Consider the following 20,195-nt stretch of genomic DNA (forward strand, 5'->3'; position numbering starts at 1 on the left):
CTACATATAACACATTCTAAGTGGACCTGGGTCTTTTTTTAAATTTATTTTTATTTTGGGTCAATGATATTTGTGTTTAATAAATGGTAATTGGAATACAATTGATTTATTTGAACGTATCTGGCTTTTGTTTTGAAATACGAAAAATACAACTAAAAATGCAAAAACAGTTGGTTTGAATTTTAATTTGAAATACAACTTAAAACAGCGTTCTATTTGTGTGGAAAAACAATACATTTTAATTATTAAATTATTGATTTAAAGCAAAGTTTAATATATTGTATAGTTCATGTAAGAAAAGTAACCAGTAAACTGAAACGAAAAAACGCACCAAAAACAAGCTTCTTTTTTTTTTTTTTTTTCATATTCCGACACCTGAAACGGAAGTTGCTCATTAAAATCAAGACCTCGCACTGCCATGCAGAGAAAAAAAATAAGTGTTATCTTTTATCTTGCGTCAGAGAGACCAGATGATTATTTCAATATGTTTTTATGCATAAACTTAGGATATAACGCCACACTCTTGTTATTCCTGCAGGCCAGTTCACGGGCTTGACTTTGCAGCAATTTCCGGTTCCGGTTACATTTCCGGTGTCGGAATATTGAGAAAACATCTGTTTTTGGTTCGTTTTTTTGGTTTCTGCTGGCTTGTATGAACTGTACAATTAGAAAAAATCTTGTTTAGGAATGAGTTATTGTTCTTCGACACTCTAAAAGGAAAATCTTTATTTTTCAATGGTATTTTCAAAATAAAAGTAAACGCTAATTAAAAACAACAACTGCGCACTGCCATGCGGAGAAAAGAAAGTGTAGTGTTGTAAGAGCAGACGATGATATAAATATGTTTTTTATACATAAACTTGGGATACAACGCCCCAATGTTTTGTTTTCCTGCAGGCCAGTTCACGGGCTTGACTTTGTAGCAATTTCCGGTTCTCGTTGCATTTCCGGTGTCGGAATATGAGAAAACGTCTGTTTTTCGTTCAATTTCTGTTTCTCTATAAGAGCAAAACAAAAGCTTTTTTATATTAACTTATTGTTCTTCGACACTGTAAAAAAAACAACGCAGTATATTGTTTTTTTTCGTAGTTCAAAACCACAATCATGTCAATGACCAAAATATTCACTCACTAACCCCTCCTCTCTGTATCATTTGAATGTTTTTTTGTATGGTTCCCGCGGTGTAAAAAGGTATAATTACTTGACCTAAAAGGTGTTTTCTAAGAAATGTTTATGGAATATATAATTATCTCAATTAGGGAAGGTGCCTTTTAGGACAGATTGGTTTCTGGTTTGCTGTTCTTCTCCAGCCAATCAGCATCGAGGAAAGGCCTCAAAGGGGCGGGTCTTTCATGCCTTAATGTCTGACGTTTCAGAGCGAGAAGTTTGAAGTAAAGCGGCGGTGCTGCTATTAAATGTTCCAATGTTCAAAAATATCCTCTTTAATAGTTGACGGCGTCGTGTTTTTCATCGACGTTCCCCGTGAAAGAAGTATTGTGACCGTTTCCAGGCTGGTTTTGTTGACTTTGTTTTTTTTTTGAAGCCATAAAGCCTGTATCGGCAAAGAGGAAATTGTAGAAGGTTTCTCTCCTTGCTGGGACTTTCACAACTCGCCTGTCTTGAAATGGTGGGGGTGTTAAACTTGCCAAATGTTTGCCAAGAGGAGCTTCTAGGCATGAGCTGCAAGGCGGACAGAGGTCTCGACAGTCCGGACTCCGGGTTACCGCCCAGTCCGAGCCCCAGCGCCTGGCTGCTGCCGGCGGACAAAGCCCGCGGGGTGAGTCCGCTACCCGAAGATGATGGACGCGCCTCCGTGGTAAGAAACTCTCTTTTTTTAATATGATAAAACTGTATTAAAATTATTATAGTCTGTTCTCTTCACTACATAATACATAAATGTAGATGACCACAACGTATTCCACCCGGCATCCTTTAATTCCTTGGCTACTGTACAGTAAATGAATTATGGCAAGCACCATTTAAAGCCAAGTTTCCTTTTATATATATTGAATATAAAGGGCATAAGGGTAGAAAATGGATGGATGGATAAAGTATGAGAACATGTCGTGTAAACACGGCTACCTAGAGGGCGCTAGTGTGCAAACATGACTAATATTCCTTCTGACCGCTGTATGGAAGCACGTGTCTGCTAATTTTGGCTTTTTATGTCACAATCATGACTTACCATTGGGATTTAGTCATAATTATGTCTTCATCTGACAATTTTGGCTTTTTTTGTCACAATTTTGGCTTTTTTTGTCACAATTTTGCCTTTTTTTGTCACAATTTTGCCTTTTTTTGTCGCAATTTGGGCTTTTTTTTTCACAATTTAGGCTTTTTTTGTCACAATTTGGGCTTTTTTTGTCACAATTTGGGCTTTTTTTTGTCACAATTTGGGCTTTTTTTTGTCACAATTTGGGCTTTTTTTGTCACAATTTGGGCTTTTTTTGTCACAATTTGGGCTTTTTTTGTCACAATTTGGGCTTTTTTTTGTCACAATTTGGGCTTTTTTTGTCGCAATTTGGGCTTTTTTTTGCCTCACAATTTGGGCTTTTTTTTGCCTCACAATTTGGGCTTTTTTTGCCTCGCAATTTGGGCTTTTTTTGCCTCGCAATTTGGGCTTTCTTTGCCTCGCAATTTGGGCTTTCTTTGCCTCGCAATTTGGGCTTTTTTTGCCTCGCAATTTGGGCTTTTTTTGCCTCGCAATTTGGGCTTTTTTTGCCTCGCAATTTGGGCTTTTTTTGCCTCGCAATTTGGGCTTTTTTTGCCTCGCAATTTGGGCTTTTTTTGCCTCGCAATTTTGACATTTGATTTCATAATTATGATTTTTAAACTCTTTATGACTCTTTATCTCATAATTTCGATTTTCTAATCTCATAATTATGAATATTTATCATAATTATGGATTTTTTATCTTATGATTATGACTTTTTAATCTCATAATTATGACTTATCTCATGACTTTTTATCTTATAATTTGGACTTTCTTGTCTCTTAATTATGGCGTTTTCATATTTTGACTTTTTTTTCCTCACAATTTTGACTTTGGTCTCAATTTTGATTGAAGCTCATTTTTGACATTTTATTTCATAATTATGATTGTTAAATTAATAATTATGACTATCTCATAATTATGATTTATCTCATCGATTTTCTAATCTCACAATGACTAGTATCTCAGGACTCATTTCATAATTTTTACATTATTATCTCACAATTAGGACTTCTCTCATAATTATGATTTATCTCATAATTTCGATTTTTTTTTTCTTCTGTAAAACTATTAAAACGTGTGTTTCATAAACACAAATGTATATTAAACATGTGTTTCATAAAACACAACAGTCTGTTCTCTTCACTACATAATACATAAATGTAGATGACCACAACGTATTCCACCCGGCATCCTTTTAATTCCTTGGCTACTGTACAGTAAATGAATTATGGCAAGCACCATTTAAAGCCAAGTTTCCTTTTATATATATTGAATATAAAGGGATTAAGGGTAGAAAATGGATGGATGGATAAAGTATGAGAACATGTCGTGTAAACACGGCTACCTAGAGGGCGCTAGTGTGCAAACATGACTAATATTCCTTCTGACCGCTGTATGGAAGCACGTGTCCGCTAATTTTGGCTTTTTATGTCACAATCATGACTTACCATTGGGATTTAGTCATAATTATGTCTTCATCTCACAATTTTGGCTTTTTTTGTCACAAATTTGGGCTTTTTTTGTCACAAATTTGGGCTTTTTTTGTCACAATTTGGGCTTTTTTTGTCACAATTTTGGCTTTTTTTTGTCACAATTTGGGCTTTTTTTGTCACAATTTGGGCTTTTTTTGTCACAATTTTGGCTTTTTTTGTCACAATTTGGGCTTTATTTGTCACAATTTGGGCTTTATTTGTCACAATTTGGGCTTTATTTTGTCACATTTTGGGCTTTTTTTGTCACATTTTGGGCTTTTTTTGTCACATTTTGGCTTTTTTTGTCACAATTTGGGCTTTTTTGTCGCAATTTGGGCTTTTTTTGCCTCGCAATTTGGGCTTTTTTTGCCTCGCAGTTTGGGCTTTTTTTGCCTCGCAATTTGGGCTTTTTTTGCCTGGCAATTTTGACATTTGATTTCATAATTATGATTTTTAAACTCTTTATGACTCTATCTCATAATTTCGATTTTCTAATCTCATAATTATGACTATTTATCATAATTATGGATTTTTTATCTTATGATTATGACTTTTTAATCTCATAATTATGACTTATCTCATGACTTTTTATCTTATAATTTTGACTTTCTTGTCTCTTAATTATGGCGTTTTCATATTTTGACTTTTTTTTCCTCACAATTTTGACTTTTTGGTCTCAATTTTGATTGAAGCTCATTTTTGACATTTTATTTCATAATTATGATTGTTAAATTAATAATTATGACTCTATCTCATAATTATGATTTATCTCATCGATTTTCTAATCTCACAATGACTAGTATCTCAGGACTCATTTCATAATTTTTACATTATTATCTCACAATTAGGACTTCTCTCATAATTATGATTTATCTCATAATTTCGATTTTTTTTTCTTCTGTAAAACTATTAAAACGTGTGTTTCATAAACACAAATGTATATTAAACATGTGTGTTTCATAAAACACAACAGTCTGTTCTCTTCACTACATAATACATAAATGTAGATGACCACAACGTATTCCACCCGGCATCCTTTAATTCCTTGGCTACTGTACAGTAAATGAATTATGGCAAGCACCATTTAAAGCTAAGTCTCCTTTTATTTATATTGAATATAAAGAGATTAAGGGTAGAAAATGGATGGATGGATAAAGTATGAGAACATGTCGTGTAAACACGGCTACCTAGAGGGCGCTAGTGTGCAAACATGACTAATATTCCTTCTGACCGCTGTATGGAAGCACGGGTCTGCCAACTTTGGCTTTTTATGTCACAATCATGACTTACCATTGGGATTTAGTCATAATTATGTCTACATCTCACAATTTTGGCTTTTTTTCTTACAATTTAGACTTTTTTTCCCTCACAATTTTGGCTTTTTTCTGATAATTTTGGCTTTTTTTCCTCACAATTTTGGCTTTTTTTCCTCACAATTTTGGCTTTTTTCCCTCACAATTTTGGCCTTTTGGTCTCAATTTGGACCTTTTGGTCTCTCAATTTTGACGTTTGATTTCATAATTTTTAAACTCTTTATGACTCTATCTCATAATTTAAATTTTGTAATCTCATAATTATGGCTATTATGTCATAATTATGGCTGTATCTTATAATTATGACTTTCTTGTCTCTTATGGCTTTTGCATAATTTAGAACTTTTTTCTCACAGTTTTTACCTTCTGTCACACAATGTTGACTATCTCAATTTTGATTAAAGCTCATTTTTTACATATGATTTCATCATGATTTTTAAACTCATTCGGACTCCATCTCATAAATATGACTTATCGCATAATTTTTTACTTTCTTGTCTCTTAATTATGACTTTTTCACAATTTTGACATCTCACAATTTTGACTTTTGGTCTCAATTTTGAATTTTTATCTCATAATTTTGATTTAAACTAATTTTTTACATTCAAGTTCATAAGTATGATTTTTAAACTCATAATTATGACTATCTCATAAATTCGATTTTCTAATCTCATAGTTATGACTATTTGTCATAATTATGGCTTTCTTATCTTATAACTTTGACTATCTCATAATTATGACTACTCATGATTCTGACTTATTGTCTCATATTTATGATTTATGTCATAATCTCGACTTTCTTGTTATGATTATCTCATAGTTGTGACTTTACTTTATAATTTCAACATTTTATCTCATAATTATGACTTATTGGACATGTAAAGAGAAAATGAATATGTGATGTCTGCATGTTCAAGATAAACTTCAACTAACCAACTTTTTATCTCATAATTTAGACTTTCTTCTCTGATAATGTAGACTTCATGTCATTGGGACTTACCATTTCCCCAGCGTGAGTTATTGTCAGCTAATGGTAGCAGTTTGGCAAAGTTTAGCCACTAAAGTTATTGTTCAATCCTTTCTATCACAACAGCATCACTGCAAATTGTTTTCTGCATCTTTGGGACAGCTTTTGTGCACAAGCATATTCTCCAGGTGTGTACCAGATCGCTGTGAGTGACAGCCATGAAGGCCAATCAACTTATTCCACCATTTTTATTACCTTTTAATTTGTTATTGTGAGAAACATAGACACATTTTCTTCTGTGTGTTCTTTTAAACCACTAACATAGGTCACTAGGTAACATATGCAACTTTTTCACTTTTTAACGCCTTGAGCGTTAGCCCATATTTGATCCAATATTCCTACTTTAATTATTTTGTAGTGTGGAATGTTAGAAAAGGTTTGATCAAGTGAAACGAGTCAAACAGAACAATGGAAGGTATAAAAAAACACTAACCTATTTATCAAGTTCACGATGTAGTAAGCTGAATGAATGATGCGGACACCTTTGTTACTGGATACTTTTTAATACACTTATGCCTTTGAGAACTTATTGTGCAAGTAACATGTTATTATAATTGATTAGGGATGTCCGATAATGGCTTTTTGCCGATATCCGAAATTCCGATATTGTCCAACTCTTTAATTACCGATACCGATATCAACCGATACCGATATCAACCGATACCGATATCAACCGATATATACAGTCGTGGAATTAACACATTATTATGTCTAATTTGGACAACCAGGTATGGTGAAGATAAGGTACTTTTAAAAAAAATTATAGAATAAAATAAGATAAATAAATTAAAAACATTTTCTTGAATAAAAAAGAAAGTAAAATAATATAAAAACAGTTACATAGAAACTAGTAATTAATGAAAATGAGTAACATTAACTGTTAAAGGTTAGTACTATTAGTGGACCAGCAGCACGCACAATCATGTGTGCTTACGGACTGTATCCCTTGCAGACTGTATTGATATATATTGATATATAATGTAGGAACCAGAATATTAATAACAGAAAGAAACAACCCTTTTGTGTGAATGAGGGAGTTTTTTTGGGTTGGTGCATTAATTGTAAGTGTATCTTGTGTTTTTTATGTTGATTTAATTTTAAAAAAACAAACAAACAAAAAAACGATACCAATAATAAAAAAAACGATACCGATAATTTCCGATATTACATTTTAACGCATTTATTGGCCGATAATATCGGACATCCCTATAATTGATTTGTTAACTTGACAAACGTGCTGTTTTACTCCACTATATTGTTAAATGATTATTAAGTATGTCTAGCTTGTGTGCTTAGCTGTTGTGTATCTGATAGCCCCTATAGCCTAGCATGGTTGGTTACCTTTTGACTTGAGTAAAATCGACTAAGTTGTGTTTAGAGGACATTTGAACTAGAGTTGTACAACTAAACACGCTGCAGGATTGCTTGTTACATTCAAGCCGATGTTTTTGCTGATATCAGGCCCACATCCAGAATCAGTATCGGATCAGAACTAATGCACTAAAGTTCAAACCTTTTGTTTGTTGTTGTTGCAGGTTTCTGTTTCCTCCAGCGGTTCCTCGCTGCGGCCGTTGTCGTACACAGAGGGTATATCAGTCGATCCCATACCTGAAGAAGTAAGGTGGGTGGTGGTCAAATTCTAATATCAGTTGGTTTTTTTTCCTGTTCCGGGTGGCAGTAAAAGCTGGAGCCTATCCCGGCTGACTTCAGGCATGAGGCGAGTTATTAGACCCTGAACACACCCTTTTGATTCGATGTAGGATAGTGAGTACAAGTGACTGTAGGGCTGGGGAGACTAAAGGATATCGACATATATAGCGATAGACACGTAATCGATATCAATAAAACATGTGTACGATTGTCTGGCAGTTGATTCTCTGCATGGAGTGAGAAGAGAAAGTCAAAATGAAGAAGTTGTGGATAAAAGAGGAAAAGTCACCTAGAAAGTGTGGTGGTTTTTGGGATTTTTTTTCAAAGAGTAGTCGGACCAATGTTGTCTGGAAATGATGCAAGGCACTCGTCCCCACCAAGACCACCTTAGCCGCGCTCACCCTTTAGAGCACAGCCGTAACTTCATGGCACTAAACCTGCAGAAAATGGTTCTTCTCAGGTTTCTCTGTTTACATTTTTGCACTATTTTCTTACATTTTATTAAGCATTTCTTACATATTCCTTATTTTGCACCTTCATTTTAAGAGATTAAATGTTCAATGTGATTTTACAATTGTGTTGACATTGTGTTGACATTCCCTTTCTGCCTTGATAGCTGAGGGGATTATAATCAGAGGAAGGTTACATTTTAAATAAGTCTTTATTTTCCATAGGTCATCAAAGAGTAATTATTGATATTGACCATTATTAAACACTTGTATTGTGATACAGTCCAGCCCAGGGGTGTCGAACACGGTTACACTGAGGGCCACATGGCGGTTATGGCTGCCCTAAAAGGGCCACTTGTAACCGTATATAATGTATGAATATAAATGTATAAGAATTCACCTCATGATATTATGAAAGTAATTGCTGTGCATTTGATCATATCTGTATTACATACACTGTAAAAAGAAAAAACATTGATTTTTCAGAAGAAAAAAACTGGCACATTCAAAGTGTTTTTTTACAGCATATTACTGTAAATGGAAAAACAGTACTAAAGTTTTTTTTACTGTAAAATCCTGGCAACTAAGCTGCCAGTTTGTTTTTTTTACTGTAAAATCTACGGTCATTTCTACAGTGTACAATTTGAATAACTTGCTTTGATATAAATCAAGCTATTTATTTTGTTTTGATTTTAAAAAGTTTGAAATCAATGATATTATTATATGTATTACATTAGAGAATAAAGTTTAAAATATACTAGAGATGTCCGATAATGGCTTTTTTGCCGATATCCGATATTCCGATATTGTCCAACTCTTAATTACCGATACCGATATATACAGTCGTGGAATGAACACATTATGCCTAATTTTGTTGTGATGCCCCGCTGGATGCATTAAACAATGTAACAAGGTTTTCCTAAATAAATCAACTCAAGTTATGGGAAAAAAATGCCAACATGGCACTGCCATATTTATTATTGAAGTCACAAAGTGCATTATTTTTTTTAACATGCCTCAAAACAGCAGATTGGAATTTGCGTAATGCTCTCCCTGAGAGAGCATGAGGAGGTTGAGGTGGGCGGGGTTGGAAGTAGCGGGGGGTTAATATTGTAGCGTCCCGGAAGAGTTAGTGCTGCAAGGGGTTCTGGGTATTTGTTCTGTTGTGTTTGTTATGTTACGGTGCGGATGTTCTCCCGAAATGTGTTTTGTCATTCTTGTTTGGTGTGGGTTCACAGTGTGGCGCATATTTGTAACAGTGTTAAAGTTGTTTATACGGCTACCCTCAGTGTGACCTGTATGGCTGTTGACCAAGTTTGCATTGCATTCACTTGTGTGTGTGAAAAGCCGTAGATATTATGTGACTGCAGTGTTTCCCATAAACTGCCAAGATACCTGTGGCGGTGGGGGCGTGGCTATGGGCGTGGTCACCATGACATCATCGAGTAATTTGCATAATTTACTACAATGATATGATTTTCTCTAAAAAGGCTCAAAAAATGTTAATGAATTAATTAATAATTAATAACAGTTTTGTTTTAAACATCCATCCATCCATTTTACAATATAATTACAACACTTTATGTACATATTTATATACAGATTTGAACAATAAGTTATTCACTGAAATATATTTATTAATTGTGGTTCTTACAAAAAATATATCTTATAAAATATAAAAGCTAAAATGTCTCTTAAAGCTCTGCCCCTTTAATTAGTGCATACTAAATAATTTAACTTTAGCCTACTACTACAACCATATTATTTACCAGCAACATAAAGTGAAACAGAGGCAGAGGTGTCCTGCCAGTCAGTAACAAATAAACAGAAAAAAGTAGTGGTCAAATACAAATAAGGCAACAAGAGAAGTATCCTACACTTCTCTTTTGTAAAGTAAACCTGAACAGCCGATATGGGCATCTACATCAACTATATGATTTGCCTGAGAAGCTGGACAGGACAAAAAAAATAAATATATACAGTATATATTTTTTTAAATTTGTGGCAGACGTAATTATTTCGGGGCGGGCCGCAACAAATAAATGAATGTGTGGGAAACACTGGACTGGGCCGACACGCAAAGGCAGTGCCTTTTAAGGTTTATTGGCGCTCTGTACTTCTCCCTACGTCCGTGTACACAGCGGCGTTTTAAAAAGTCATACATTTTACTTTTTGAAACCGATACCGATAATTTCCGATGTTACATTTCAAAGCATTTATCGGCCGATATTATCGGACATCTCTAAAATATACTCGATAGCATGCAATACGTGTATTTCTGTCTGTCACAATGAAAAGATTACATTTAGTAAATGATAAGATGGGTAGGTTGTGAGTCATACCAAAGACTATAAAAATGGGAGCCATTACCTCCCTGCTTGGCACTCAGCATCAAGGGTTGGAATTGGGGGGTTAAATCACCAAAAATGATTCCCGGGCGCGGCCACCGCTGCTGCCCACTGCTCCCCTCACCTCCCAGGGGGTGATCAAGGGTGATGGGTCAAACGCAGAGAATAATTTCGCCACACCTAGTGTGTGTGTGTGACAATCATTGCTACTTTAACTTAAAATGCTTAATTGACTTGTATTATTTCAGGGCTTTCGCAGGCCACTTTAAATGAAGTGGCGGGCCAAATTGGCCCCCGGGCCTTGAGTTTGTTGACACCTGTGGTCTAGAACCTAGGAGACCGTCTTTCTCAGGTCTAGTTCCAACCGGTGTGTTCAATGGGGTGTAGTTTTTTGCAGCTCTGTTTGTTTTTTTTTGTTGCAGAAGTCAAACCAGGGGTTGAGAGAATATTAACAGCGACTGGCAGCTTAGAGCAGCAGTTTCTGTTGGGTGGATATAATAATGTTGTCCAGGGTGCAAGATGACTGATGGGATGTTTATGAGCGAGGGCGTAACAGGTAGGACCAAAACTAATTGTGGCGGTCCAATTGTATTGGCCACAAAACAGCATAAAGACAACTGTTTCCTGCAGGTTTAGTGCCAGGAAGTTACAGCTGTGCTCTAAAGGGTGAGCGCCACTCAGGTGGTCTTAACGTCATTTACAGACCCCGTTGGTCTGACTATGGTCCCTTTTTTAAAAAATAAATAATAATAATAATCCCCAAAAGTGCTATGCTGTTCCTCTTTGATCCACAATTTCTTCATGTTGACTTTCTCTTCTCACTCCATGCAAAGAATCAACCAAACCTGATAGTTGATACTGTCACCTGATTGGCTGTAGATCACTTCCTGCCTTGCTCGGTTACCAGAGAGTGACTGCCTTTGTTCATGCAACCAACCTTGCTTCCATACTTCCGCTTCCTTCCGAAGGAGAATATATATGTTTTTTTTACTGTTTTGTAGAGTGGACTGGATTTATAGTGATATCGACGAGTGATATCGGTTTATCGCCCAGCCGTAGTTCCAGCCTCGACAGAAGTCCATATTTGTGATGATTTTCATCTACATTTAAAACACTTCCTTGTGGTGTAAATATGATTGGATATCAGTGTTTCCCACACATTCATTTATTTGTTGCGGCCCGCCACAAATTAAAAAAAATTAAAACAAATTTTTTTTTTTTTTTTTTTTTCTCCTGTCCAGCTTCTCAGGCAAATCATATAGTTGATGTAGATGTTACTGACTGTGGCAGGACACCTCTGCCTCTGTTTCACTTTATGTTGCTGGTAAATAATATGGTTGTAGTAGTAGGCTAAAGTTAAATTATTTAGTATGCACTAATTTAAGGGGCAGAGCTTTAAGAGACATTTTAGCTTTTATATTTTATAAGATATATTTTTTGTAAGAACCACAATTAGTAAATATATTTCAGTGAATAACTTATTGTTCAAATCTGTATATAAATATGTACATAAAGTGTTGTAATTATATTGTAAAATGGATGGATGGATGGACGTTTAAAACAAAACTGTTATTAATTAGTAAGTATACATTTTTTTAGCCTTTTTAGAGAAAATCATATTGTAGTAAATTATGCAAATTACTCGATGTCATGGTGACCACGCCCATAGCCACGCCCTTAACCACGCCCCCACCGCCACAGGTATCTTGGCAGTTTATGGGAAACACTGGATATACTTTGGTGTAAATATTTGCTCCCGCAGACACATTTTCCAAATTCTCTGGACTACAAAACGCCGATATATAAGCCACACCCTCTAAAAAAAAATTCCCATATATTAGCCGCACCAGACTATAAGCCGCAGATATATATGTTGTAAAATGAGTTATTTGCACAGAAATATTTTGTAAATTGTTTCTAAACAGTGTCTGTAACACTGCAGTAAAACGGCCGATCAAACAAAACAGAAGTCATTGTCATGGACCCGCGAGCTGTGCAAGCTAGCTCTCCAATCAGCTAAACAGACTCAATAACTCCACGGTGAATTTACTGGGGAATTTGTGAAACTGAAACAATACCAAAAAATGCCACTGTAAGTTAATAATACTAACAGACATTCCTAAACATGTTAGCACATTAGCTACTGCTAACGATGCTAGCTTGATTACATTACAATAGCGCGTACAAATATGCATGAAAACACTCCTACAGACATAACACATGGGATGTTTTAGTAAGTATGAATTGTTTTAGTTATATTGTAAAACTTACAAACATGGCTTGGATTGATGAATGAAGAATCCATGCGAGTAGCAACGCTATGGACGGCTAAAAGACTGAACACTTCTGGTAAATGGAAAGACACAGCAGTACCTGCAGTCGGCAAACTTGTCCAAAAGATGGCGCCATAGCACAAACAAAACCCCCTTAGTGTTTTTGTTTAGTTTTTTTCTATAAAATGATTTTTATTATAATCGCCAACAAAAAGAAAAATCCATAAATTAGCTAATTTCTGCATGTCTACAAGATGTTTGTTAGTGTAGACCATACTTGCCAACCCTCCCGTTTTTAGCGGGAGACTCCCGGTATTCAGCGCCTCTCCCGATAACCTCCCGGCAGAAATTTTCTCCCGACAAACTCCCGGTATTCACCCGGAGCTGGAGGCCACGCCCCCTCCAGCTCAATGCGGACCTGAGTGGGGACAGCCTGTTCTCACGTCCGCTTTCCCACAATATAAACAGCTTGCCTGCCCAATGACGTCATAACATCTAGGGCTTTTAGAGAGTAGAGTGCACAACTGCGCACACAACAAGGAGACGAAGCAGAAGAACGAGGAAGTTACAGACATGGCGACGCCGTCGACGAGCAAGATGAAGAAATACGCTTGCAAGTTCCAAAAAAGAATGGAAACAAGAATTTCAGTTCATCCAGGACAGTTCGAAGGGGAAGGTGTATGTAATTATGTTGCCTGTACATTTTGTAGAACAGACTTCTCCATTGAACACGGGGGCCGAGTCATGAACGGAGGAGAAGTTAAACAGGACAATACTGCCATCTACTGGATAGCCCCCGGAACACTGAAATTCAAGTATTATACACATATATATATTATACACATATATATTATACACATATATACACATATATATATATACACATATATATATACACATATATAGATATATACACATATATATATATACACATATATATATATACACATATATACACATATATACACATATATATATATATATATATATATATATATATATATATATATATATATATATATGTATATATGTATGTATGTATGTATGTATGTATGTATGTATGTATGTATGTATGTATGTATGTATGTATGTATGTATGTATGTATGTATGTATGTATGTATGTATGTATGTATGTATATATATATATGTGTATGTATATATATATATATATATATATATGTGTATGTATATATATATATATATATATATATACGTATATATATATATATATATATATATATATATACACGTGTATATATATATATATATATATATATATACACGTGTATATATATATATATATATATATATATATATACACGCGTATATATATATATGTGTATATATATATATATATATACGTGTGTATATATATATATATATGTGTATATATATATATGTATGAAATACTTGAGTTGGTGAATTCTAGCTGTAAATATACTCCCCTATTAACCACGCCCCCGCCCCACCCAGACCGCGTCCCCCCCCCCCCCCCCCCCCACACCTCCCGGTATCGGAGGTCTCAAGGTTGGTAAGTATGGTGTAGACCAGTGTTTTTCAACCACTGTGCTGCAACAGTCTGGTGTGCCATGGGAGATTATCTAATTTCACCTATTTGGGGTAAAAAATATTTTTTGCAAACCAGTAATATAATCTGCAAATGTGTTTGTGCTGTCTAGAGCTGGGCAGAGTAACCATGTAATACTCTTCCATATCAGTAGGTGGCAGCAGGTAGCTAATTGCTTTGTAGATGTCGGAAACAGGGGGAGGCAGAGTGCTGGTAATCAAATGCTTAAACCAAAAATAAACAAAAGGTGAGTGCCCCTAAGAAAATGCTTTGAAGCTTAGGGAAGGCTATGCAGAACGAGACTAAAACTGAACTGGCTACAAAGTATACAAAAACGGAATGCTGGACGACAGCAAAGACTTACTGTGGAGCAAAGACGGTGTCCACAAGGTACATCCCGAACATGACAATAAACAATGTCCTGTCTTTGTTCTCCAGACACGGTCAAAAATACAGTTCATAAACGGTAAACAAGCGCTAACGGCGTTCCCGTCCACAGGTACACCTCGTCCGTGCGCTACGACTCTGAGCGCCACTTCATCCAGACCGTGGCCCTGGAGCCCCGGGGCCGGGCGCTGGAGCGCTGCGCGCAGACGGTCACCGCCGTGTCGCACGGCACGTGGCGGCGCTACAAGACGCAGCTGGACTTCACGCCCCGCCAGCGGCCGCAGAGCTTCCGGAGCACCGCCATCGTCTACCCCAAGCAGGCCAGCGCCACCTACGCCACGGAGCTGAGCTACGACCGCCGCCGGCGAGCCCGACGCTTCCTCTCCAGCGTGGAGTTGGAGTGCGGCAGCAAGTTACCCGGGTGAGGGAGCTTCTTCTCCTCCTTCTTCATGGCCTCTGCACTGTAAAGGCTGGCTGTCGGAAAACCTGCTGTTTTTATTTTTGCATCAACTTTCTCCCGAAATTGACCTTTTTTTTTTTTTTTAAATTAACTCATTGAGGAGTAGAAGACTGGTTCACCAGGGTGCAGGACTTTTATTCACATATGTGGTGGCTATTCTACACGTTTTTTGTGTGTACTTCTGCACTAAATGAGCACAAAATGATCTCTTCCTACATCCTCCTAGCTAGTAAACTGCATGTCATTGGATAAAAGGGACTCTTCAGTATGCTTTTGTGGACGCATGTGTGTATGTATGTAGGTGAGACAGTGTGGACTTTACTGAAGTGACACCCGTTCTTCACACGAGGGGGGGGGAAAAGCTGCATTCCGCTTCTCGTCCTTTTTTTAGTGACAGTATTTATTTTAATTCTTCAAGGATGTCAGATTTTTTACCTTGTCAATAGATATATTTGCAATATTTTTTTGTGTGACGGTGACTTTTTGATGAGCAGTTTCAAATAAAATCAAATGTCATTCCCTGTTTTGGATGTTTGTGTACATAATTCAACACAAAAGTAGGATCAAGTTGTATTTGCTTGGTTGCTAGTGCTTGAGCTCCTCCTACTGGCCAGCAGGTGAAAGTACAGTTAAAAAAAGAATTCTACATTTAGAAGGTTAATTCAAAGAAAATATAAATACCAGTGTTATGTTTTTTTTGTCAATATACACGTGAGATGAACACTAGACCAGTTTTTTCCAACCACTGTGCCGCGGCACATTAGTGTGCCGTGAGAGATTGTCTAATTTCACCTATTTGGGTTAAAAATATTTTTTGCAAATCAGTTATTATAGTCTGCAAATGATGTGTCGGTGCTGTCTAGAGCTCGGCAGAGTAGCCGTGTAATACTCTTCCATATCAGTAGGAGGCAGCCGGTAGCTAATTGGTTTGTAGATTTCGGAAAACCGTGGAAGGCAGGGTGCAGGTAAAAAAAAGTATCCAATGCTTAAATCAAAAATAAAAGGTGAGTGCCCCTAAGAAAAGGCATTGAAGCTTAGGGAAGGCTATGTAGAACAAAACTAAAACTGAACTGGTTGCAAAGTAAACAAATACAGAATGCTGGACGACAGCAAAGACTTGCTTTGGAGCAGAGACGGCGTCCACAATGTACATCCGAACATGACGTGACAATCAATGTCCCCACAAAGAAGGATAAAAACTGAAATATTCTTGATTGCTAAAAAAAAGTAGATGCGGGAAATATCGCTCAAAGGAAGACATGAAACTGCCACAGGAAAATACCAAAAAAAGAGAAAAAGCCACCAAAATAGGAGCGCAAGACAAGAACTAAAACACTACACACAGGAAAACAGCAAAAAAACTCAGATAAGTCAGGGTGTGATGTGACAGGCGGTGACAGTACACCTACTTTGAGACAAGAGCTATAGTGATTCATGCTTGGTTATGGTTTAGTCATATCCAACAATTGCGACGACGACTTTTTACTGTCAAATGAGTTTTGTTTTTTAATGATTTCTGCTGGTGGTGTGCCTCCGCATTTTTTAAATGAAAAAAAATGTGCGTTGGCTCAAAAAAGGTCGAAAAACACTGCACTAGACAATAAGTATGTAGACGTGGGTTGGAAAAAAAAACCAAGACGTAGTGAGGAAATAGGGCTGAAAATGTAACAAAATGGATACAAATTCATACAAAAAGTGTGTGGGGGACATTTTTATTTATTTGTAAAAAAAAAAAAAAAAACTACAGACATATCAAAACTTAGCTCAGTATTATAAATAAAAAATTGTAATAGTATCAAAAATATCAAATTTTTGCTCTTTTGTTACATTTTCAGAATCAGAAATAATGTATTAATCCCTGAGGGGAAATTAAAATGTTCATCACAATCCCATTCAAGATCAGACAAACATAGGGAGACAGAACAGGATCAAACATTACAGGGAGACAGAACAGGATCAAACATTATAGGGAGACAGAACCGGATCAAGCAATACAGGGAGACAGAACAGGATCAAGCATTACAGGGAGACAGAACAGGATCAAACATTACAGGGAGACAGAACAGGATCAAACATTACAGGGAGACAGAACAGGATCAAGCATTACAGGGAGACAGAACAGGATCAAACATTATAGGGAGACAGAACAGGATCAAACATTACAGGGAGACAGAACAGGATCAAACATTATAGGGAGACAGAACAGGATCAAGCATTACAGGGAGACAGAACAGGATCAAACATTATAGGGAGACAGAACAGGATCAAGCATTACAGGGAGACAGAACAGGATCAAACATTATAGGGAGACAGAACAGGATCAAACATTATAGGGAGACAGAACAGGATCAAACATTACAGGGAGACAGAACAGGATCAAACATAGGGAGACAGAACAGGATCAAACATTACAGGGAGACAGGACAGGATCAAACATTACAGGGAGACAGAACAGGATCAACATTATAGGGAGACAGAACAGGATCAAGCATTACAGGGAGACAGAACAGGATCAAACATTACAGGGAGACAGAACAGGATCAAACATTATAGGGAGACAGAACAGGATCAAACATTACAGGGAGACAGAACAGGATCAAACATTACAGGGAGACAGAACAGGATCAAACATTACAGGGAGACAGAACAGGATCAAACATTATAGGGAGACAGAACAGGATCAAACATTACAGGGAGACAGAACAGGATCAAACATTATAGGGAGACAGAAAAGGATCAAACATTACAGGGAGACAGAACAGGATCGCTGACGGGTCTGCCAACTTCCGGCGGCCCTTACAAAAAAGGTGAGTTACAGGTAGACATTGGGGGGGGGGGAGAAAAAAATGTGGTTTAAACCTGGGCATAGCTGGTCCAGACTGAGGCCAAGGGAAAAAACAACTCATAGCCATAGCACACATCAACATCAAAGGACATTAAAAGAGCAGATCTGATGCAACCAGCTACTTCTACATACAGCTATGAATAAAAAGTAAAAGAAACATATACACTGTGGTGGCCTCTACAGTGTTCCATGCCATGGTCTGCTGGGGTGGAGGGAGCAGACCCAACAAAGCAACCAAGAGCCGACTCCACTCTCGGCCGCCCACCAATTCCCAGTTAGTGTCCAGTCCGCATGGATGAGCGAGGATACGTCTAAGGAGACCGAGATGTCCGATACCTGCTCATTCAGCCAAGACACTCTGAAGCTTGTCCGTCCCGGAGCTCCACGTCTCCTCCAGTCTCTCCAAACGGACTCTGGTGTGGCAGAGACCCAGCAGCTGGTCTCCATGGCCAAAAGGCTCCCGGGAGGCAGATCCAGAAGTCCACGATTTTCACTTTTTTTTTTTTTACGGTATAGCTCGGTTGGTGGAGTGGCCGTGCCAGCAACTTGAGGGTTCCAGGTTCGATCCCCGCTTCCGCCATCCTAGTCACTGCCGTCGTGTCCTTGAGCAAGACACTTTACCCACCTGCTCCTAGTGGCCACCCACACTGGTGTTATTAAATGTAACTTAGATATTGGGTTTCACTTAGAGATGTCCGATAATATCGGCCGATAAATGCTTAAAATGTAATATCGGAAATTATCGATATTGTTTTTTTTATTTTTTTATTAATTTTTTTAATTAAATCAACATAAAAAACACAAGATACACTTACAATTAGTGCACCATACCAAAAAACCTCCCTCCCCCATTCACACTCATTCACACAAAAGGGTTGTTTCTTTCCGTTATTAATATTCTGGTTCCTACATTATATATCAATATATATCAATACAGTCTGCAAGGGATACAGTCCGTAAGCACACATGATTGTGCGTGCTGCTGCTCCACTAATAGTACTAACCTTTAACAGTTAATTTGACTCATTTTCATTAATTACTAGTTTCTATGTAACTGTTTTTATATTGTTTTACTTTCTTTTTTATTGAAGAAAATGTTTTTAATTTATTTATCTTATTTTATTTTATTAATTGTTCAAAAAGGACCTTATCTTCACCATACCTGGTTGTCCAAATTAGGCATAATAAGGTGTTAATTCCACGACTGTATATATCGGTATCGGTAATTAAGAGTTGGACAATATCGAAATATCGGATATCGGCAAAAAGCCATTATCGGACATCCCTAGTTTCACTATGTAAAAGCGCTTTGAGTCACTAGAGAAAAAGCGCTATATAAATATAATTCAACTTTGTCACCATTACCACAAAGCTGACACGGTTTTGTCTTTAAATAAATGTAGTCTATTTAAAGACAAAACCGTGTCAGCTTTGTGGTAATGGTGACAAAGTTGAATTATATTTATATAGCGCTTTTTTCTCTGAATAAATAAATAAAGAAATAAATGTACATAAATAAATAAATATATAAATATATAAATGTAGTCTAAAAAATATAAAAAATATAAATATATAAATGTATATATATATAATGTATGTATTTAAAATGTATATAAATGTAGTCTAAGACTATAAATAAATATAAATAAATATAAATAAATATAAATAAATATAAATAATAATAATAAGACTATGTCTTCCGGCTGGCCTGGGAACGCCTCGGGATCCCCCGGGAAGAGCTGGACGAAGTGGCTGGGGAGAGGGAAGTCTGGGTTTCCCTGCTTAGGCTGCTGCCCCCGCGACCCGACCTCGGATAAGCGGAAGAAGATGGATGGATGGATGGATAAATGTAGTCTGTCTCTATGTAATTTTTTTTTTTTTTTGATGGCCCCCGTAAACTTTGACCTTTCGTTGTGTGGTCCTTGGTGGAAAACATGTGCACTCCCCTGGTGTTGACCTTTGCAGAAACTCAAGTGCTTTTACGCAGTTCCAAAATGTGTTTCCGCCCGGTCTCGAACCGGGGACCTTTCGCGTGTTAGGCGAACGTGATAACCACTACACTACGGAAACTGTTGACATTGTAGTCACAGAATTTGATATTTGATCTAATACATTACTCAGATTAGGTTGGGTAAAAATGTTATTAGATCGTTGATTTATGTCTTTTTACATTTAAAGTATTTAACAC

The 20,195-nt window shown here is 36.8% G+C and overlaps 1 protein-coding gene and 1 non-coding gene across 3 annotated transcripts; one reads left to right on the forward strand and one right to left on the reverse strand.

Moving 5' to 3' along the window:
* Positions 1-1,349: 1,349 nt before the first annotated feature.
* Positions 1,350-15,685, forward strand: rflnb (refilin B). Of its 2 annotated transcripts, XM_062068665.1 has the most exons (4): positions 1,355-1,816; positions 7,563-7,648; positions 14,815-15,123; positions 15,464-15,685. In XM_062068665.1, exons 1-4 carry the CDS (start codon positions 1,625-1,627, stop codon positions 15,465-15,467), a joined length of 591 nt encoding a protein of 196 aa, XP_061924649.1. In that variant the 5' UTR covers positions 1,355-1,624; the 3' UTR covers positions 15,468-15,685. The 2 variants fall into 2 exon arrangements, with proteins under 2 accessions (XP_061924650.1, XP_061924649.1); XM_062068666.1 differs by having other exon boundaries at positions 1,350-1,816; positions 7,569-7,648; positions 14,815-15,685.
* A 4,319-nt stretch (positions 15,686-20,004) lies between these two features.
* On the reverse strand, positions 20,005-20,077 carry trnav-aac (transfer RNA valine (anticodon AAC)). Its single transcript has one exon. It is a non-coding gene; the product is annotated as a tRNA-Val (tRNA).
* Positions 20,078-20,195: the final 118 nt, after the last annotated feature.

This window comes from Entelurus aequoreus, linkage group LG13, assembly GCF_033978785.1.
Source record: "Entelurus aequoreus isolate RoL-2023_Sb linkage group LG13, RoL_Eaeq_v1.1, whole genome shotgun sequence".
Lineage (NCBI taxonomy): Eukaryota > Metazoa > Chordata > Actinopteri > Syngnathiformes > Syngnathidae > Entelurus > Entelurus aequoreus.

Excerpts from the sequence above, each read along its gene's own strand:
- rflnb (XM_062068665.1), top strand. The coding sequence starts at position 1,625 with ATGGTGGGGGTGTTAAACTTGCCAAATGTTTGCCAAGAGGAGCTTCTA. Across the intron at positions 1,817-7,562 it reads ATGATGGACGCGCCTCCGTG|GTTTCTGTTTCCTCCAGCGG; the intron begins GTAAGAAACTCT and ends TTGTTGTTGCAG. Across the intron at positions 7,649-14,814 it reads CCCATACCTGAAGAAGTAAG|GTACACCTCGTCCGTGCGCT; the intron begins GTGGGTGGTGGT and ends TCCCGTCCACAG.